Source organism: Ictidomys tridecemlineatus, chromosome 11 (assembly GCF_052094955.1).
Source record: "Ictidomys tridecemlineatus isolate mIctTri1 chromosome 11, mIctTri1.hap1, whole genome shotgun sequence".
Lineage (NCBI taxonomy): Eukaryota > Metazoa > Chordata > Mammalia > Rodentia > Sciuridae > Ictidomys > Ictidomys tridecemlineatus.
The window spans coordinates 61,615,999-61,638,977 of NC_135487.1; the positions used below are offsets into that span (position 1 = coordinate 61,615,999).

A 22,979-nucleotide genomic window follows, 5' to 3' on the forward strand; every position below is an offset into this window, starting at 1 on the left:
ATTTTCCACCTTATGTGTCTCTTCCTAACCTCCTAGAAAAGAAGAACAGCAGCAAGCCATCCCAAAACCTTCGACGATCACGGCTATACTAGAAAGTCCAACCCTATAACTCAGTCGGCTTGCCTGTCACGTGGAAGATTTTCAGCGTGTCCGTCACGTGGGCCGCCAAGGAGCGGGCGCGCGCCCGTCGCCCTCCCAAGAGCCCTCCCCGCCCCCTTTCGCCCGCGCACACGTGCGCGCGCACCCCCGCCCCACGTGGGGGCTTCGCCGTCGCCGTCGCCGCAGCCGCCTCCAGCCCACCCCCTCCCAGCATTTGGCTCCAAATCCGGGTCCCATAGCCGATCATTTCAACCCCCCGGCCTCCCCCTTTCTTCTCCCTCCCCCGAGTCTGGACCCCACCACGTGCCCCGAGCGCCTGCTCACCTTCCGCGCGGGGCCGGGCGTGACGGGCCACTCCGGGAGGCGCCGCTACCGTGGCCGCTCTCTGCTCCCACCACGGCACTTGCTTGACTGGCTGCCGCCGCAGGAAGCTCGACAGCGGCGCGGCGGCGCTTCCAGGTGGGTCCCCGCCTCCCGCTCCTGCCACTTCCCGCAGCACCAGCGGCTCCTTCCGGTCCCCTCCTTTCTCCTCCTGGTTGGGACCGGCAGGCGGCGGCGGCGGCGGCGGCGGCGGCTGCGGCTGCAGGCGCGCTCACTGCACCGCCTGCTGGTAATCGTGGCCTGTGCAGCGCCCACGGGCAGAGGGCCGCCGAGGCCCGCCCTCTCGGCGGGTCCCCGCCCTTGGGCGAGGGTTGGTCTTCTGAGGGCAGGACCCAGTCCATCCCCTGCAGGGGTCTGTCCTGTCACTACTCAAGGAGATACCGCCTCTTTTCTCCACTGTTGGAACGACTGCTTCATCCTAACCTTTGGTTTCTTTGGAGAATCTAAGCCCTAGCTCCCTTGTTAATGTGGTATATTTTAAATACTTCTGCCTGCCTCATTGCTAACGGGACGACCTCCCTAGCTCACCTCCATGGCTTTCTGGCTCTCATCACAGCACGCAAACTCCAACCTTTGCGCTTGCTGTTCTCTCCAGCTAGAGCACTTCCCCCAGATTTAACTCGTCGATGTTCGATGCGCATTTCAGGTACCTTTTCAGAGGTCACTGTCGGAGAGCTTCCGGAAGAGCGTATCTCCAGGTCACTACTTATCCACTTTCTACCTTCATACAATTATCATTTCCAGACATTACTTGCAAATGTCTTCCTCACCAAGCATGTAGTATTTTTTTTAATTTTTTTTTTTTTAGTTGCCAATGGATTTTTCACTTTATTTATATGTGGTGCTGAAGATCGAATCCAGGGCCTCACACTTACTAGGCAAGTGCTCTACCACTGAACCACAATCCCAGTCCGGTATTTTTAAAAGCAGAATCTAATAACTTTGGGGGAGGGGGGGTACCAGAAATTGAACTCAAGGGCACTCAACCACTGAGCCACATCTCCAGTCCTATTTTGTATTTTATTTAGAGACAGGGTCTCACTGAGCTGCCTGGAGCCTCTCTGTTGCTGAGGCTTGCATTGAACTCGCATCCTCCTGCCTCAGGCTTCCCAACCACTGAGATTATGGGCCTGCACCATGGGGCCTGGCTTGGATTTAGTAACTTTTGTTCGCTGCTTTATTCCCAGAACCATGGCACAAAACAGGGCTCAATAAATACTCTCAAAAATTTCTAGGTAGGGGGCTGTGGGTAATAACTCAGTGGTAGAGCACTTGCGTAGTACATGCAAGGCCCTGGGTTTGATCCCCAGCACTACCAAAAAAAAAAAAAATTAAAAAGCTATATTGCTGGGTGTGATAGTACCCAGTGATTGGGAAGGATGAAGCTAGATTGGGCAATTTAGCTATAACCTGCCTCAAAATCAAAAAGAACTGGGGATATCACTTGGTGGTAGAGTGCTTGCTTAGCAAGTTCGAGGCCCTGGATTTAATCCCAGCACTGTGCGGCAGGATGGTGCATGCCTGTAATCCTAGTGGCTCTGGAGGCTGAGACAGGAGGATCACAAGTTCAAAACCAGTCTCAGCAATTTAATGAGGCCCTAAGCAACTTAGCAAGACCCTATCTCAAAAAGGACTGAAGATGTGGCTCAGTGTTAAGTGCTCCTGGGTTCAATCCCCATATCAAAAATTATTAAATATATATATATAAATAATTTTACATATATATATTTATAAATATAAATCTCCAGGCAAAACGTGGTGGTTCCACCTACTCAAGTCAAGGCCAGTCTAGGCCACTTAAAGAGAGCCTGCCTCAGAATAAAACTTAAAAGGGGAGGTGGATTGTTGGGGGTGTAGATCAGTACTTGCCTTGCATGTGCAGGCCCTGTGTTCAATCCCTAGCCCTACCCCCAACCCCCAAAAATATCCATTGCATCTACCAACCACATTGAGCATACAAATAAGTCCAACACATAATTGCTTCCTTTATGAGCTGTGGAAAACTCAACTTCCTTCACTGTGTAATCAGAAGGCATATCCCAAAAGTATCAAACCCAGTGATAAAAGACATAAAGTGGTACTACTCTCTTACAGTTGTCAAGTATTGCTTTTCTTTTCTTTATCTCCAAAGCAATTTTTTCAGGCAAATGGATTTGTGTGCCTTCTTTAAATATGGCTAATAAAAGCTACTCAGTGGTTGAAATGGCTCCTGTATTTGTTTTAGTTTCCATTTCAAAACAGTATCTGCCTCAAGGGTACATTTTTATGTTGAGAATACATTTATTTATCTATCTAACCTATCTATCACTGTATTGCCTAGGCTGGCATTGAAGTCCTGGGCTCAAGAGATTCCCCCCCTCAGCCTCCTGAGTAACTGGACTACAGAGAGGCCTGCATACCAGGCTCAGGAAGCTTTCCTTCAGTCTACTTGGTGCTAGTAGCAACATGGTTTCCCTATCTTGCTCTGTGTACTTACAGAGCCAAATTCTACGTAACATGACCACAATAAGTGTGGCTTTCTGAGTCTGGTGTGTCCAGCCATATACTTTATATTACATCCCTGTGGAGGCCAAGGCAAGAGGATCATAAGTTTGAGGCCAGCCTGGGCAATTTAGTGAGATTCTGTCTCAAACAATAAAAAGCTGGGGATGTAGTTCACTGGTAAAGCACCCCTGGGTTCAGTCTCCAGTACAATAAATAATATTTCCAGAGAGACCACATCCACTAACTGATCAATGCATGGATAAAAGTCCCAAACTACTTACTGCTTATCTCAGCTTGAGACAATCCTCAAGGATCATCATATTTACAGAATTGTAGGATCAGCTGAGATACTCCATTGTAACTTCTCCCTCTACCTAGCATGTGCAAGGTCCTAGGTTCCATCCCCAACATGACTAAATGTATATCCATAACCACTGTTAACCTTGCTTGTGAATGCCTCATCCTAACTAAGGTATAGTCCTATATGACTGTTGTTATTTTCATCTACAATCATAGAACTCTGAAGATCTGATTCGATTTGTTTTTGGTTTTTTGTGCTGGTGAATGTACCCAGGCTTAATGAAATATACCTCCATCCCAGAATATTGAAGAGATAAAATACTTTAAAATCAAATAATGTAAAGGTTTGTACAATATTTTCTGAAACGCTGGCATTCCTATTACAATCTCAAGTCTAATACTTGAACCAAATAAAAGGGAACCTAGAAGTAGGCAAAAAGCTCACGTTTCTCTCAGTCCCCTACTATAACATGTAAGGCACTGCCTTAGAATCCTCTTTGAAAAATCATTCTTCCTTTCAACATATGCCAAGTACTGTCAAGTACTGTGGATGAAAAGCCCAGGTCACTGGGGTTGTGGGTGTCGTTCAGTGATAGATCACTTCCCTTGCATGCATGAAGCCCTGGGTTCCATACTTAGCACTATAATTTTTTTTTTTTTAATCTGGCTACACTGGCACATGTCTGTAATTGGTTTGATCATTTCCTTTGTGTGTCTGGATATTTGTAGGGCTGAAGCTCTATAATTGGGTAGTTGATTGAATTTGTGAGCATGTGAAAGAAAGTCTAGGATTCCTGACTTGGGTGACTAGGGAAATAGAGGTGTCATTGATGACCACAGAAAATACTAAAGTAGGAGCAAGTTTAGCATGGGAAATGATGTGTTCCATTAAGGGTATACTGAGTTTAAGATAACTCTAGTATATCCAAATGAAGTTGCCTAGGAGTCTAATCTGGAAGTTAACTGGAACCTTGGATATAAATGTGGTGGGGGGGGAGGGGGGTGGTATGAAGAAAACACAAAGAATTGTAGAAAGAACAAAGTCTTGAGAAATACTGACATTTTTATAGGCAAGGAAAGTGAAAAACAGAACTGAGGGACTAGAACAGTAAAAGAAAAACTGGATAAAGTAGTACCCCAAACAAAAGGGATGAGGAAATTTGAAGAAAGGAATCATCAACATTAACATATTAGACAAATTTACCAGACACTTACTTTGTGTTACAGACCACATTAAGCTATGGGGGTGAACAAGACAAAACCCTTTTCTTTGGTGCTTATTATATTGTGGGGAAGATATAGTTGTACATAACCAAAATGATGAATATATTTAGCACGTGTTAAAAATTTGTACATTATTTGTTTCTAGGAAAGTACTTATTTCTAAGAAACTTTTTGTGGTTTATGAAAAACTTGGTATACAGGTTAAAAAAAGAATTCAAAATAATTAAAATAGGAAAATTAGGGGGAAAAGAAAACAGAAGAAAAATAATGCATAAACATACATGCTCTAAGGTCCTACACACTTGATTTAGGATTTCTAGCAGGTGTTACAAGGAAAAACAAGATCAGTTATAACAGTCTCAATATCCACATAGATAATAAAACAATTTGCCCATTACTATTCCCAATAGTAAAAAGAAGATACATTCCTCCCATAGTATCTCCTAAAGACAAGATCATGTGAACAGTATTCTCAACAGCATCTTTCTAGTAAATCCAACAATTAATTTGTTGGGATCCTTTAATACATCTTTCACTCTAGGCTGAAAGCAATTCAACTTGGAAAAGATGATAAGCATAGCCTAGGAAAGAAACTTCATCTTAATAAAAGGAAATATTTAAGAAACATTTAAAGGAATAAATTAATTATACATTATTCAGATGATCCTCCATTCATTTAGCTGATGTGATCCATAAAACATGAGTCTTCTGGGTCTCAACTGATTCCTGGAGAACCAAATCAGTTTTGCTTTCAAAACATAAAAGATTTAGAACTAATCCCTGCCTTCCCACAATTCATTTACAGGTAAAGAATCTTTTTCAAAGTCCCTCAAAAGGAGAACTAGGGGCTGTGGGTATAGCTCAGTGACAGAACATATGCTTAGCATGCATGAGGCCCTGGGTTCAATCCTCAGTACTAAAAAGAAAAAACAACCACAAAATCTATTAATTGAAAAGTCAAACAATAACTTTACAATGGATCAATTAGGCCCTCACCACCCAAACCACTCTTCTTATCATTGCCAGTGAAACAAACATATTGCGCAAGCCCTCCTTCTTTCCTCTTGCTTCACCAGGCTAATCAAATCAATAAACTCTTGATAACTCCCAATGAGCTGTGCTTCCTGTAGTGCATATTCTTGTGTAGTTCCCTTCCTACACAAAGATGGCAGAAATGGCATTGTGCCAATTCTTGTTATAACTCTTTAGAAGCCTACAGCATTTACTTTTACCCTCTTGGAACTCAGCTACCATAAATTATGCTATCTTGTTGGAGAGAAGTCACATGGAGAGACCCTAGTGGGTGAGATCATGGGGAAAGAAAGGCCTTAAGAGAGATGAATTCTGCACCTTGGTCAACTTGAACACCAACACGCCAGTCCAGTGAGAAGTTTTTACTGACATTCCAGCATAGCTTCACCATCAACTGAATGCACCCTGATGAGTGAATCTGGTCAACACCACAAGGACCACACACAGAATTGTTAAAAATAATTTTTTTATCAGTTAAATTTTGAGATACTGTTTTATGCTTTTTGTTTTGTTCTTGTACCAGGGATTAAACCAGGGGCACTTAACCCCTGAGCCACATCCTCAGCCTGTCTTATTCTTTATTTTGAGGCAGTGTCTTGCTCAGTTATTTAGGGCTTTGCTAAATTGCTGAGGCTGACCTCAAATTTGAGATCCTCCTCCTAAGTTCCTGGGATTACAGGCATGTACAACCACACCCAGCTATAAAAGATAGTCTTAAGCCTGAATGGCATCATGCCTAGTGTTGAACTATCCTGCTGTCACGTTCACATAGCCTCACATTTATGTACACAGGTCTGTAGCAGAATTTAATGTGGGCAAGAGACAAAAAGCTGAAGGAACTTGAACCCAAAAGGCCTTGTCTTATTAATCTATACCTGGAGAGCTGCTATCATAAATCATGCTTCTATAATTTTGCTAAATTTACACATTTTCTGACATGAATCAAGGTTATTATCTGTATTGGAATCCTTGACTTTCTGCATTGGTGACAAATGAATAGTACTGTAGGACTATAGAACTGGCAGAACATGTTAGTTGCACCAAAAGCTACGAAGATGGATACTATACCTTCACAATGTACTTTGTATCTAATACAGCATTTAGTTTCAGAACAAACCAATGAAATAAATATTCATTTTGTAGATAAGGAAACCAAGGCCAGAGAACTTGCCAAGGCCTTATAGATGTTGGCAGGACTTAGTATCCAAGTACAAGCAATCTCAGTATGTTACACTGATTAGGTTACCTTATTTACACTTCCCTGTAGCCACACCTTTTGCCATGTGACCTCCCCCTACACACACACACACAGAGGAATTGAACCTAGAAGCAATTTACCATTGAGCTACATCCTCACTTCTTTTTTATTTTTTGAGACAAAGCCTTGCTAAATTGTCAAGGCTAGCTTCCAATTTGTGATCTTCATTTCTCAGCCTCCTTAATCACTAGAACAAGCATGCACCACTATGCCCAGCTTGCCATTTGACTTGGCAGTTCCTCTCACTGAAAGTAGAATCTATTTCCCTATTCCTTGATTCTGAGATCAACCTCTAACTTGCTTTAGCCAATGACATGTTAATACATGTGACACATGTATTAGCTTGAAAATGACTTGCTCCTCTGCTATACAGAGAACACACCTGGGTTAGTCTGCTGAAGAATATAAGAAACAGCCAATTTGCTCCAGTCACCTCAGGAGAAGTCAGCCAGATCAGTCAATCCCAAGAAAAATCAGTAAACCCAGGAAAGGTCAGCAGATGCATCAGTGGGAATGGGCCAAAGTCTGATTAGCCACAAACTTACAAAATAAATTCTTCTTACACACCACTGAAATTTGGCAAAAACTGATAAACTAACTCAGGAGCCTATACTTTTTTCAGGGGTGGGGCATACTGGGGATTCACCTCAGGGGTGCTTTACCACTGAGCTAAGTCCCCAGCCCTTTTTATTTTTTGAGACAGGTTCTTACTAAGTTGCTCAGGCTGTCCTCAAACTTGGGGTCTTCCTGCCTTAGCCTCCAGAGTCACTGGGATTACAGGTGTGCACCACCACACCCAGCTGGAGCCCATATTTCTAATGACTATTCATGCCGCTTTTCAAATTGTTGAGTTTTAGATGACTGATGTATGAGTACATATATCTAGTACAGTTAGAAAGATACATTAAAGCTAGTAAAATATACTGGAGAATCATCTTAAAAGATAGGATAGTGAGGTACAATGGTACACTCCTGTAATCCCAGCCAGTTAGGAGGATGAGACAGGATTGCAAGTTTGAGAACAGCCTGGGCAATTTAGCCAGAAATCCTGTCCAAAAAACTAAAAATAATAGGACTGGGGATATAGCTCAGTGGTAGGGTGCCTCTGGCCTCAATCCCCTGTACAAACAATAAAAACATTTTTAAAAGGTAGTTGGGTTGTTATTAAGATAGTTTAATAATAGTCCATTTTTCTTTTCTTTTTTCTTTCTTTTTTTTTGGTGGTATTGTGGATCAAATATCAAACCCAGGGCTTCACACATGCTAGGCAAGCCCTGTACCACTGAGCTACCTAGAAAAATAGTAATTCCTTTTTTTTTTTTCCATAGAGAATTCATTCCCCTTCCCAGTGCCATCATTCAAAATAGTAATATATATATTCAAATTGACCACTGAGGGTCAGAGAAATAGCTAAGACATAAGGAAATTGCCTTTCTGATGTAACTAATATAAATAATATCCTAAAGTTTGTTATGAAAATAGTAATGAGTGCTAATAAGTCATATATATGGGGAAAGTAATTTAAGCAGGGAAATAAAGATAGAAACCAGACAGATCTGAAAAGGAAAGAGGGCATAAAGTGGAATTAAAGGGTATAGACTGTCACCAGCTGTTGGGCTGACAACTAAAAAACCACACAAACACAAAAATACCTTTTTGGGGGGTCAGAGACAGCTCTGAGACCTCAGGTGTCAGGTCCCACACTGAAGGCAAGGGGAGCAAGGGAGGCAAGAGAGAGAACACACCTGAAACCCGCTATGTATTGGGGAAAAGCCATTCATAGAATATAAGGCAAGGGATTGGGTTTCAAAGGGTGGAGTCTTGCTTGGTGATGTCTTGTGGTCAACAGGTTGATTGACATCTTGGAAAGCCACACCCATCTCAGGTGCTGTGTGGGATCACAGGCAGAAAAGGCACACATACGCTGCACGGCCCAATCAGGCAGCAATGTCAGGCCAGTCCCCTCATACTGCTCAATGTGCACAGCTCATACACACAGCCCATGGATGGTCCGCAACAATAGACTGGATTCAAAACTTTGTAAATAAAAAAGAAGAAACAGGTGTGGCAGGTTGTTCTAGAGAATATTCATTTCCTTGGCTCAAAATGAGGGAATTTCCCCTGAAGGAAAGGCAAGGTGCTAGTGAAGAGGGAGAGTTAAGAAGCACTGTAGCATGAAGGATTGATAATTGATTTTTAAAAACATAGCAGAAAGTGTAGGGCATTGAAACTAATTAAATGAAGTCAGGCATAGTGGTACACACCTATAATCCCAGCTACTCAGGAGGCCAAGGCAGGATTACAAATTTGAGGCCAGCATGGGCAACTGAGCAAGAGCCTATCTCAAAATAAAAACAAAAGGGGCTAGGGGTATAGCTCAGCGGTAGAGCACTTACCTGGCATATACAGAGCCCTGAGTTCAATTTCCAGCACTGTAAAAAAAAGAAGAAAAAAAAAAACTAAATGAAAAAATGAATTGCCAAGGAAGACAGGAAAAGAGAAAGAGTCCCCCATTGTCAATTATACCTTAATAAAGCTGAGGAGGGAGAAGCCCCTTCTTTATCTCTAATCTGGAAAGATATTAAGAGGCGGCAATGAAAGGAAGACAAAGAAGTAATGTTTCAGTCTTAGCAAAATAGAGGTCAGGTTATTTAATGAAGCCAGGAGAAGAGTAAGACTATGGAGTACTATAATGGTAGTATGCTATCCTAGGAAATTGACAAAGGATCACTAAAAATATCACTAAGCATTGAGAACTAAACTGAATGCAAAACTAAATATTATAAAATTACCAAGTAAAAGTATGGAGATATTGTTAAATATCTTCCCACCTTCCTAAATATTATACAATTACCATGTAAACTTCTGTATTTCAGCATATATTTCCTAACAAGGGCTTTCTTCTACATACTAGTTTTCACACTCAAGAAACTTAACACTGAGGCAGGGCAGAGTGGCACTTGCCTGTAATCCCAACAATGTGGGAGACTGAGGCAGGAGGATTACAGGTTCAAAACCAGCCTGAGCAATTTGGCAAGACCCTGTCTCAAAATAAAAAATTTTTTAAAAGGCTGGGAGAAGAGGTAGTTCAGTAGTCCTATGCCCCTGAATTCAATCTTCAGTAACACCAAACAAAAAATTTAACATTTGTATTATTTTATCTAAGATCTAAAATCTATCCCATTTCAGCATATATAACGTATATAATTGAATTTCTCAAACTCTTCCAATTATTGTTCCTTATAATCTGCTCCCTCCCATCCAGAACCAAATTAAGAACCAGATATTGCATTTCGTTGTCACCTTCTCTTAATCTTCATCTATTTTTTTTCTTTTTTTTTTTTTTGGTACCATTGATTGAACCCAGAGGCACTTAATCACTGAGCCACATCACCAGCTCTTTTTATTCTTTGAGACAGGGTCTCGGCTAAGTTGCTGAAGGCTTCACTAAGTTGCTAAGGTTGGCTTTGAACTTGGCAATCCTCCTATCTCAGCCTCCTGAGCTTCTGACATTACAGGCATGTGCCACCATGTCTGGCCATCTAGCCTCTTTTATGTCTATCATAACACAAAATTTTTGAAGAGTCCAGAGCAGCTATGTTTGTACAACATGCCTTTAAAATTTTTATCTTGCTTTCCCTCATGATTAGATTCATATTAAACCTTACTGGGAAGATCCTACACAGATAATGCTGTGTCCTTAGAAGTTATGTCTTTTGAAAAGAACAAAGAATAACAGATTACATCACTGAGTGCCAACTATGTTCAGTACTGTGTTCATATAATAATATGTAACAATAAATGTAATTATTATAATCCCATGATTGAGTATGGCAGACAGATTTATTCAGACTTCTCTCAAGAAAACACTTGCTGTCAGATCCTACATTTAGAAATCTGACAACTCCCTTGACTCCTCTGGGGTCAAGCTGAGTTTCTTTTCCAGATAGTCGCTAGTCAGTGACAAAATAAGGCCAACTTATAGTACAAAGACAAAGCCATTTCTGAAGTCGTAGCTCCAGATGTCCTTAGGGAGTTGGCAGAGGACATCAGGTCTGCATCATTCTGATAACTCTTGGTCAATCCTGCTTAATCTAATAATATTCTTTCCTTCATTTTTTTCCCAAGGGATGGTACTGGTTATTACAATTATGGACTCCCACCATGCTAAGTACACACTCTATCACTGAGCTATGTGCACCATTCCATTCCTCCACAACAAACTGTATGCACTCTTAACATCTCAGTGTCTGTTTCCTGGGAAATCCAAGGTAGCATTCTCACTTAACAAAGAAAACTGAAGATGAAAGAAGTTTAAATATTGTTCAAAATCACAAACAGAGCCAGGCGCAGTGGAACATGCCTGTAATCCCAACAGTTTGGAAAGCTGAGGCAAGGAAGATCATGAGTTCAAACCCAGCCTCACCAACTTAGTGAGGCCTAAGCAACTCACTGAGAACCTGCCTCTAAAGAAAATAATAAAATACAAAAAAGAGCTGGGGATGTGGCTCAGTAGTTGAGCGCCCCTGGATTCAACCCCAATACAAAAAAAAAAAAAAAATTTAAATCATAGTTGGAAAGTAACAGCAACTAGGATTTGAATTTAGGCAAAGTGACTCTAAAAAACTAATCACTTTCATATTAGAAATCAAAGTACTTTAAATACATAGGCTCTCACTATCCTTTGACTACAATTTTCCATTAGCTAAAAAGGCATAGTGCTACCACTTATTATGTATTTTGACAAACATAATGTAAAAAATTGAATGAACTCTTTTTTCGGGGGCGGGGGGTAACTGAGGATTGTACTCAAAGGATTGTACCACTAAGCCACATCCCAGACCCATTTTTTTTTTTTAGATAAGTATCTTGCTAAGTTGCTATGACTGGCCTCAAATTTGTGATCCTCCTGCCTCAGCCTCCTAAATTGAGGTATGCACCACCATACCCAGTGGGACTAGTATTCTCTATTATATTCCTTTTTTAAAAAAAAATTTTTTTAAGTTGTTGATAGACCTTTATTTATATGCAGTACTGAGAATCAAATCCAGTGCCTCAAATATGCCAAGCAAGTGTGCTACCGCTGAGCCACAGCCACAGCCCCAATTCCCTTTTTTAATAATTTCATTTTTTTATATTCTTATGTGGTGCTGAGGATTGAACCCGGTGCCTCATGCATGCTAGACAAGAGCCTGCCACTGAGTCACAATTCCTGCCCTATTGTATTTCAATAATACGTTACTATAAATGAATGTGATGCCATAACCAGTTTCAAGGGAATTCATTAGGGAATAATATATTGTAGTGAATAAAAGCACTGGTATGAAGTCACGTTGATTTAAGTTGGAATCCCAAACTGCCACTTCTTTGTTATATAACTTTGGGCAAGACACTTAGCCTATATCATAGAATTGTTGCGAATATTAGACATAAGGAAAGCACATTAGTAGAGTGACTAAAACATTGTTAAGTGTTCAATGGCAAATGCTATTGAAAACAAACCTTTTTAAATTTAAATAAGTGCCCGGCATTATACTAAATTCTGGTGATTTAAACACAGATCAAAACCATCTGATTGTACACAATGGATACATGTATCAAATATTACATGGCACTAAATAAATATGTATAAATTTTATGTTTTTAAGTATCAGTAAAAAATTTTAAAAAATCATTCAACCCTCGAGAAGAATCACAGTATGATTATGAGGAAGAAGAAAACTAAAACCTTTTAAAAAAATTTTCAAGCCAGCGCAGTGGCACATGCCTATAATCCTAGCTGAGGATTATAATAATCTGAAGGCTGAGGTAGGAGGATCGATTTAAAGCGAGCCTCAGCAACTCAGCAAAGTTTTAAGCAACACAGTAAGACCCTATCTCTAAATAAAATATTTCAGAAAGGAGCTGGGGATGTGGCTCAGTGGTTATGTACCCTGGGTTCAATCCCAGGTACCAAAAAAATTCAAATGGATCTTAAACAGCTGATTAATAAATTCATTAAACAATAAAACTTTACTGATGGGACTGGGGTTGTGGCTCAGTAATAGAGCGATTGCTTGGTATGCATGAGGCACTGGGTTCCATCCTCAGCACCACATAAATATAAAGATATTAAAAAAAAAAAACTTTCCTGAATGATGTCCATATTTCTGAAAAGATTACTAAGAAGGCATTAATATTAACAAATTCTATACCCTTCAACTTTAATATCTATCAAATAAATTCAACATTCAATTATATAATTATACATCATTTTTATTGAACTAATTTTTAACAATATCACTTTAAATGGTGGCAGCTGCCTCAAACTGAAACAAAGACATCAAGAATGTTATCCAACATCCTCAATGTTATCCAGTATGCTTTCGGAGTATAGTTAAACTTTTAACATTACATAATCAAGCAAATAGTGGTGCATACTACATTATTCAAAAAGACTTTATGCATTTCATTAAAAAAATCATTTTGTAAGTGGCTTCAGCTTTATCAACAATCTCATTGACACATTCCACACTTCATGCTTGCAAAATGAAAGGTGGCCTAAAACTAACTCTAAAGATTTTTACTTACTGACATTAATGAACACTATCCAGGGTTGTAGGAATTGAAGTTTTACAATATAAGCAGCAATAAGTTACTGATATTGGCTGACAAGTTCCACTCAAACTAAATATATCTTTGATACATTCAAGACATTTTGCACGTTTTAATATGCTAATTTGTATGGTGCAGTGCAAAAGAAGTGACACCCTAATGTTTCCTGAGCTTTGGGAAATTAACAACTTTCTGACTACTACTCTTAATTTAAAATAGGCTCTTTGTTATACCAAGCCATGTCAAAACTATACAAATAAATTAGGATTTTGGAGAACTGAAAAGATTGGTCAGTTTTGCTAACACAGAGTAATGAAAAAGTTTTCAAAGCAAAAAATATTTACAACACTACAAAGGATATACAGGATCTGCGTGTAGTAAAAAGATCAAAGACAGCCTACTGATTACCAATCAATCACAACTGTCCCTTCTGTTTCAAAAATATTACACTTAAAGACTTATATGGTAAGTTATTTAGCATTAAATACACCAACCTGTAGTATATTACACATTTTAACATTTTTTCCTCAATGCCCAGTAAGACAGAATAAATGGGATAAAAGATGAAAAAAATCAAGAAAAAACATGCTTTAAGGAATGTTTTTGAATGTATATGTCAAGGGAAGTGAAAATGATTTCTCATTAGAACTCCCTATATCCTCCAGATTACAAAGATCGTGTTTCTACTTCAATTTTTTCTTCTGCTTGTAATATGTCAGGATCAACATGAACAACTGGAGGTCGTAGGATAACTTCAGGTCCTCCACCATATATAGACTGCAGAAAATTCCATGTTTCTTCGGAAATTTGACCAGAATCTGCTCCTAAAATTATGGGTATATAGAGCAAATAATGTTTACAAACATATATATTCATATTGGACATGCTTTTATAATGTACCCACCAGCACAAGTCATCTAGAAATAAATGAGAACTTCTGAAACATCAATCTTCAAACTACCAACTTGTATTGTACAATTTGATAATAATAATTTGATTATATTGTAAAAAAATTGATTATAAATAACTGATAAAATAATTGTGCCTGAAATAATTTTCATAACTTGCAATGTATGTCTGTTAGAGATGCTTTTTCCCAGCTCCTATCAATAGCTTTACAATCTTTTTTCAGATTAAAATAAACAAATAAACATTGACTGCTTTCCAACTATTTTGTCTTAGTTCTAGCACGAATTACATTCTTTTTTTCTCTTCTATTTTTGTAGTACTGGGGGTTGAACCTATGGCAAAATATTATTGAGCTACATCCCTAGCCACTGTTATCTTATTTTGACACACTCTCACTAAGTTACGTAGATTGTCTTCAAATGTAACCCTTCTATTACAGTCTCCTCGGTATCTGGAATTACAGGCATGCACTGCCGTACCTGGCTAAGTAAAGGTTTTAGTATTAATAAAACTTACCTTGCCTGAGCATCACATTACCACATTTAGTGACTGCAATTTTAGTATTGTCAATAGGACCTGGAGGATCTAAGTTCAAAGGAAAAAAGATTTATCAAAATGCATACGTCAAACAAATTTAACAAATAATTACATAATTCTGTGCATGAAATGATTGAGTGCTGTAACCAAACAATCAAAGTTTACAAATTATTACAGTTTCTACCTAAGGTAAAGATTCTTTCTAAGTTTCTTCCTTTTTGGGTTTTATTTTTCCCAAAATAGCTCTAGGAAAGAAGGTAAGAGAGGTTCATTAACCTTCCCAAAGTCTAGTAGAATTATTTCTTAACTCTCCATTTAGGGACTGCAGATCAAAGTGTTATCTTTAATGTTGTCAAAGAACAATTCCTTTGTAACTTCTTCCCCTAGTTCAGAGGACTGAAACCACTGGTCTTCTACTACTGAGCTATATCCGCAGCTTTTTAAATTTTATTTTGAAACAGTGTCTCACTCAATTGCCTAGGCTAGCCTTGAACTTGCAATCCTCCTACCTAATCTCTTGAGTAACTGGATTAAAGACAATACCATCATGTTCAATTAATTCCATTGTAATTTTAAAAGAAATTTTAAACAATTCTCAATTTGTTTCAGATAGTCATTGAAGCAAATTTAAAAATAAGAATTATAAAATTTAAAAAATATATCCTCTCTTAATTTAAGAAAAAATGTCTTAGCTAGACATAGTGGTACATGCCTGTTATCTTGGTGACTTGGGAGATTGATGAAGGAGGATTCAAAGTTTAACCCAACAATTTAACACAGGCCTTAGCAACTTAGCAAGACTGTCTCAAAATAAAAAAGGATGTAGTTCAGTGGTAAAGCACCCATGGGTTCAATCCCTGATAACCCACACACACACATACACAAAAAAAATGCAGCAGCTTTGAAATAGGCACAATATCAGAATAGAAGAAAATAATTATTTTAATTGTATTACAGAAGAATAGGCAATTTTTTCCCCCTTTGGTGGTACTAGGTATTGAATCCAATGGTGCTCGTCTACTGAGCTACATCTCCAGCCCCTTTAATTTTTTGAGACAGGGTCTCACTAAGCTGCTTAGGCTGACAAACTCTTCTCTGCCACAGTCTCCTAAATCACTAGGATTACAGACATCCACCACCACACCCAGATAGGCAAACTGCTTTAATATCTATAAGGTCTGGGGCTGGCATGCGGGCAGCCCGGGTTCAATCCTCAGCACCACATACCAACAAAGATGTTGTGTCTGCCGAGAACTAAAAAATAAATATTAAAAATTTTCTCTCTCTCTCTCTCTCTCTCTCTCTCTCTCTCCCCCCTATAATGTTTCCCCACCACAGTCCAGCAAATTAAAAAAAATCTATAAGGTCTTTCTGCTTTTACATAATATAATTTTAGCTTTAAAAAAACAGGATTCAAACTATGCATATTGAGTTGCAAGCTTTTTACATATATCAAGAACATCTAATTATGAAATCATTATTTTTAAAAAATATTTATTTTTTAGGTGTAGATGGACACAGCACAATCCCTTTATTTTTTTATGTGGTGCTGAGGATCGAACCCAGGTCCCACCTGTGCTAGGCGAGGGCTCTACCGCTGAGCCACAATCCCAGCTCTGAAATTATTAATATTACAACATAAAATTATTTTAAAGGCATACAAAGTATTTCACTGTATTGGATAAACCATAATCAATCTTTTATTGCTATAATTTATTAAATTCTTCAATAATAAGATCACAGACTGGTAGGCTGGGGTTGTAGCTCATTGGTGGAGCACTTGCCTAGCATGTGTGAGGCAATGGGTTCAATTCTTAGCATTACATATAAATAAATAAAATAAAGGTCCATCAACAACTAATAATAATACTGCTGAGCACGGTGGCAGACACCTATAATTACAGAGACTTGGCAGTCTGAGGCAGGAGGATCTGAAGTTCAAGGCTAGCCTAGGCAATTCAGTGAGAAACTGTCTCAAAAGTAAAAAGGAGTGGGGATATAGCTCATTGGTAGAACACTCTGGGTTCAATCCCTGGTACTGCAAAAAAAAAAAAAAATCAGAATAATTGACTCATTTTATACAGTTCTTTTATTCTTGCTGTGAATATGCTATAATTCATAAAATGTTTACCCTTTTGTTTACTGTAATGCTGGAGATAGAACCCAGGATCTCATGTTTCCTAGGGAAGCATTCTAACACTGAGATAATCTCTAAGCCAATAAAACAGGCTTATAAATCCCACCCCTCCACCCCCAATCAAAACAAGAATATAGCCAGGCATGGTGGTGCACATCTGTGATCCCAGCAACTCAGGTGGCTGAGGAAGGAGTATCACAAGTTCAAGGCCAACTTCAGTAACTTAGATGGCCTGTCTCAAAATAAAAAGGGCTGGGGGCATAGCTGAGTGGTAAAGAGGCCATGGCTTCAATCCCCAGTACCAAACAAACAGAAACCAAAGAATATAAATTAGAATGTAAGTTCTCTGAGGTCAGGGGTCTTTTTTTCTTTTGCAATAAGTATTTCTCAGACGCTCAAGATACTTGTTAAATGAATAAACAGTTACCAAAAAATTCAGTTAACCACTCACCTCCATCTTTACCCTTCACAAAACTCTCCCATTCTCTAAACCACTGCATACTTATGCAATAAAATGTCACTGGAGAGTCTTCCTCTTGGAATGCTCTGTTAAGCTACAGAAAGGAAAAAAAATCAGTCATCTTTAATCAACAACTTGCAAAGTCACAAAACAGTAAAATCATTCCACTTCAGTATCTGATAAGGCCAATTTCTCATACACATATAGACTATGGTACCACAATAAATGTACACTGATGCTAAGTATCTTAGTATTATGATATGTGGTAGAAATTATTAATAAACAATTCTAGTTTGTGTCTCAAAATTTAACAAGACGGGTATAGAAGTCTGTATAAGTGGAAGATGCTCAAAGTAAAGTCTTCAAACAATAACTACACAAAAATAACACATACTTCTTAAAACTCTGATGTGTAAACTTTAACAACATCTAAACTTTGCTTTTGTTCAATTAAGATACTGGTGGACAATATGCTATTACCAACACAATGTGGCAAAGAATACTCTTGTAGGGCTGGGGTTGTGGCTCAGGGCACCAAAGAATACTCTTGTAGGACTAGGGTTGTGGCTCAGGGGTAGAGAACTTGCCTAGCACATGTGAGGCACTGGTTCAATCCTTAGCACCACATAAAAAATAATTAAATTGCATACATATAAAAAAGAATATTCTTGTACATGTTATTTCACAGGCAATATATATGTGGTACGTATATGTAAATTCTCAAAAGTAGAGGAATTATCCCTAAACATGTTTCACTTCCTCCACTAGCCTAAGGAATGGGTATGTGACCCACAATAGGCACAACTCTATTAGAAATGGAATTCTTCAAGAAAATAACCTAATGGCTAGAATGGAGTCACTTTGACATCAATTTTGGTTAGCTTACATACCCAGGGCTACTTTGATTTTCAAACTTTTGGATGTCTGATTATTCAGTTTTTTTTTCAATAAATTATTTTTCTGCTTAAATTAATCAGTCTGGCCCCCCACTGCTGGCAACTTAAAAAACCCAACTGATAGAAAAACTGGTATAGAAAGAGCAGTACAGGTGCAGAGCCTCAGCAAAATGAAGAGTATTTGGGAATTTATCTACTTACAGTAGTATTTCATGATGGGTAACTAAAAGCCCATGGTATGTACTAACTGGACAAATTCAGATTATGTCATCCCCTTAATTAAACAGAAACCCTGCAACTGTCCCCAAAGATCCTTATAATAGCCCAGAAGTACCTCCCATGATCTGACTTTACATTCTAATTTTTTCTTTCTCCATTTCTACATGTAATCACATTAATCTCTTTGTTTTCCTAGAACCAATCAAATAACATTCCCATCTCTCAAGGATTTTGTACTGGCTATCCCTTCTTTCAGCAGGTATTGAAATGACTGTCTCTCTCTCATCCTTTAATTTTTTGTTTAAATGTCACCTCTCATTGAGTCCTACCTTGATTATTCTCTTTAAAAATGCAACTTGTTTCATCCCCTCATACTATAATCCTGATCTCTTACCCTATTCCTTTTTCCATAATATATGATTTTTAATATACAACATTTATTTATTTATTAAATGTAGGTTCTTTGAGGGAAAGGATCTTTCTGAGACAAAAAGTATCTGCTTAACAATGAAAGGGAATAAAAGATGCTGTGAGCTGGTAGTGATGGCCCAGCTATTTGGGAGGCTGAAGCAGAAGGACTGCAAGGATCTTAAGTTTGAGACAAGCCTCAGTAACTTAGTAAGACCCTGTCTCAAAATAAAAAATAAAAAAGGTCGAAAATGTATTTCAGGGGTAAAGCATTCCTGGGTTCAATCCCAAGTATCTAAAAGACGTGTGTGTGTGTGTGTGTGTGTGTGTGTGTGTGTGTGTGTGTGTTTCTGCGCGCACGCGCGTGTGCGTGCCTGTGTGTGTGTGTGTGAGAGAGAGAGAGAAAAAAATGCTGTGGCTATCTTTTCTACAGAAATTAAGGCATATTTATCTCAAGGCATGGAATTAGAGTTAGTACTTTCTGTGATTTACAGATTGCATAAAGAAAGATGAGATTTCTCAAAGATGCTGAATTAATTATAGCATTTATTAAATACACCATTACCAGATTTGGTCACTTCTTTCAGGACTTTATCATCGATAAAGATAAGTTTCTTTGATAAAGATTAGTAAGTTTCTTCCTTATACATCTAGGAGGGGGCTTTTTAAAATTTAACTAAGCACAATAACTCCATTAACTTAATAACATGCATTTTTCCCCCATCCAATTTTGGGAAATTTCTCAAAACTACGGCACTAGTAGGGCACATATAATCCCAATGACTCAGTAGGTTGAGACAGGAGGATCACTGTATGCCAGTACTATTTTTATACGAACACACTTGGTTTGTTAAAAAGAGGGTATATTAAAAAACAAACAAACAAAAACCTAGTGTTATGGAGTAATCACAGATTTTCTTTTTGTAGGGGAGGGCACAGTGCTGGGGATCAAACCCAAGGCCTCATTGCTCTACCACTGAGGTATATATTTTCATTTTTAAAAATAGCTTTATTGGGCTAGGGTTGTGGCTCAGCGGTAGAGCGCTTGCCTAGCATGTGCGAGGCCCTGGGTTTGATCCTCAGCACCACATAAAAAATAAAATAAATAAAATAAAAGGTGTTGTGTACAACTACAACTAAAAAATAAAATATTTTTAAAAATAGCTTTATTGCTAAGTGCAGTGGCACACACCTATAATCCTAGTAACTTGGGAAGCTGAGGTAGAAGGATCTTAAGTTTGAGACCAGCCTGGGCAACTCAGCAAGCCCCTGTCTCAATTTTAAAAAGAGTTAGGGACATAGCTCAATGATAGAATGGCCCTGGGTTTGATCCTTAGGGGTCGGGGGAATAAAAGCCAACAACAAAAATTAAAATGGATTTATTGATATAATTAACCCAATGTTACTGGGAAGTTCAGTGATTTTTCAGTAAATTTAGTTGTGCAATCTTCACCAAAATCCAGTTTCCAATATTTCCAAAACACTAAGCAGTTTACAATCACTCTACTGCTCTTAGCTCTAGAAACCACTGATCTAATAATTTACCTTTGTATTTTTCCCCCTCTTCAGAAATTCCTTATAAATAAAATTAGGTATTAGTCATTTTTATGTCTTTTACTTTTTTTTTTTACCTTTATTTATCTTTATATGGTGCTGAAGATCAAACCCAGAGCCTCACACATGCTAGGCGAACACTCTATCACTGAGCCACAACCCCAGCCCCCTGTCTTTTACTTGATATAATGTTTCTGAAATTCATTCATGTTGTCACATGCATCAGTAATCCATTTTTTTTATTGCTGAATAGTCTTCCAATGTATGAATATAACACATTTTGTTCATGCATATGCCACCTGATGGATATTTCAATTGTTTACAATTTGGGGCAACTGATAAGTTCATTTTACAGGTTCTATGTGAATGTAAACTGACGTTTCTGGAGTGAAAACCTAAGAGTAGATTGTTGGGTCGGATGCTAAATGCTGAATCTAAGAAATTACCAAACTGCTTATCATGTAGCCTGCTGTACTTTGCATTCTCATCATGAATAGTCACCTGAGAATTCCCTACTATATACTATGCACATGCTTATTAGTCATACTTTCTTAGTAATAATATCTATTCAAATCTTGCATCTATTTTTAAATTGAAATATTTGCCTACTTACTCACTTGTATGAGTTCTTCATATAATTTGGATATAGTGCTCTGGTGACATGTGATTTAGACTTTGGGTCTATTGTCTTACCACACAATGTTTCTCTCAGTACCACCAATCTTGGATTTACTGAACATCTCATTCATTGACTAACATCCACATTGCTTCTGATCATGGAATTAATTCATATGTACAAAAGAAAAAACATCTCATATTCTAAGATTAATTACCTTACCATGTGTTATCACCCAAAATCTGCTGGCCTATTAAATACATTTTTTTTTAACTTTGTGATAACATTTTGTGAGCTTGGTACTATCCTACATGATGTGGTATATGCTCCATAAAGAGACCAATATGTGGTGCCTTTTCTTATTTACTCCCAGTTCTGGGGAGCAGAAATCCAAAATCAAAAACTGGGCTCGCTGTGAAGCTCTACAGGACATTTCACTCCCCAACTCCTGAAGATTCTGCCGTGTAGCTGCACTGCTCCAATCTATGCCACTTTCTTCACATGGCTTTCACCTCTTTCTTCATGTATCTTTCTGCTGTCTGTCTCTTGATAGGGACACTTACTAAATTTAGGGTCCACATAGATTAATTCAGAATAATTTTACCCTGAAATCCTTATCTGTGCAAAGACTCTTTGTTTTTCAAATAAGGTTATATTCATCAATAAGATCAATTCATAGAGCTTAAAGCATGGAAGTATATTTTTGAGAATCGCCATTCAACCCACTATAGGCATTATTAGTACTTCTATACCCAGAGCTTAAAAATTAATATTAAATTAATTAATATCAGAAATCTAACAGATACATGACTACTAAGGATTCATACACTTCAGTAAGGAAGGTCTGGGTTGCTTTCCCAGGAAAACATCCACAACCAGCTGAAGTGCTGGATGAGAACACAGGGTATATGAAATGGATAATGATTAGTTGAAGTCACATATTTCTTCCTTGTACATATTTATAAACATGAAAATTTGAAATAATTTTTTCCTTTCTTTCATCCGATTAATATTATAAGGTATAACTGTGGTGGTTACTATAAGTTTTTTTTTGTTTTGTTTTCTTTTTTGGTGCTGGGGGTTGAACACAGGGCCTTGTGCGTGCTAAGCAAGTGCTCTATCACTGAGTTACATCCCAAACCCTTAGTATTCCTTAGATTATAAAAAAAATATTTTTAACTGCATTGGCTGAACTAAAAGATAAATGACAACAGCTAGAAATGGATATGGTAACTGATGGAACTTGCCATCTCACAAATTAGGGAAAGAGTCAATACAACACGTACTAGTATATGAGCTAGGTGTATCATGTCAAGTAGAAGGATGATACTATTGCTACTATTTATATGGATATGGAAGGGCATATGGAAGCTGAGTTGACAAAGGATCAAACTGTAGTGTATTATCTATTAAGGAGCAACATTTCTATTTATTCTATACTCTCTCTTTTTTTTTTGGTGGAAGAGTTAACCAGGGATTGAACTCAGGAGCATTCAATCACTGAGCCACATCCCCAGCCCTATTTTGTACTTTATGTTTAGAGACGGGGTCTCACTGAGTTGCTTAGCACCTCACTTTTGCTGAGACTGGCTTTGAACTCGAAATCCTCCTGCCTCAGCCTCCCAAGCCCCTGGGATTACTCAATAAATAAATAAATATTCAACTAATACTTGTTTTCATAGATTCAAGAAGCAAATGAGTCCTGAGTAAAATTAAGAAATCCACACCTCCAATATCTTCTCTAAGTATTTCTTTACTTTAGGCAAGCCCCCTCACCCACTCAAACCCTGAATCAAAAGAGAAGAAGGTGAGGGCTGGGATTGTGGCTCAGTGGTAGAGCACTTGCTGAGCACTTGTGAGCACTTGTGAGG

At 38.4% G+C, this 22,979-nt stretch overlaps 3 protein-coding genes across 15 annotated transcripts in view; 1 reads left to right on the forward strand and 2 right to left on the reverse strand.

The window, feature by feature from the left end:
* Zzz3 (zinc finger ZZ-type containing 3) overlaps nt 1-563 on the reverse strand; it is a 134,127-nt gene extending 133,564 nt beyond the window's left edge. For all 3 annotated transcript variants that reach the window (XM_013360940.4, XM_021730104.3, XM_005330691.5), the window contains exon 1: nt 424-563. The gene's annotated coding sequence lies outside the window, so the exon portion shown is untranslated. The remainder of the gene's footprint in view (nt 1-423) is intronic.
* Miga1 (mitoguardin 1) overlaps nt 1-22,979 on the forward strand; it is a 574,792-nt gene that overhangs the window by 422,812 nt on the left and 129,001 nt on the right. The gene's annotated exons all lie outside the window — the stretch shown is intronic.
* Nucleotides 13,013-22,979, reverse strand: part of Usp33 (ubiquitin specific peptidase 33) — a 62,926-nt gene continuing 52,959 nt past the window's right edge. For all 11 annotated transcript variants that reach the window (XM_021730112.3, XM_078026510.1, XM_078026512.1 and 8 more), the window contains 3 exons: nt 17,407-17,509; nt 14,798-14,866; nt 13,013-14,196 (listed from right to left, as the gene is read on the reverse strand). In XM_021730112.3, the coding sequence (XP_021585787.1) occupies nt 14,039-14,196; nt 14,798-14,866; nt 17,407-17,509 (330 nt within the window). In that variant the 3' untranslated portion in view covers nt 13,013-14,038. The remainder of the gene's footprint in view (nt 14,197-14,797; nt 14,867-17,406; nt 17,510-22,979) is intronic.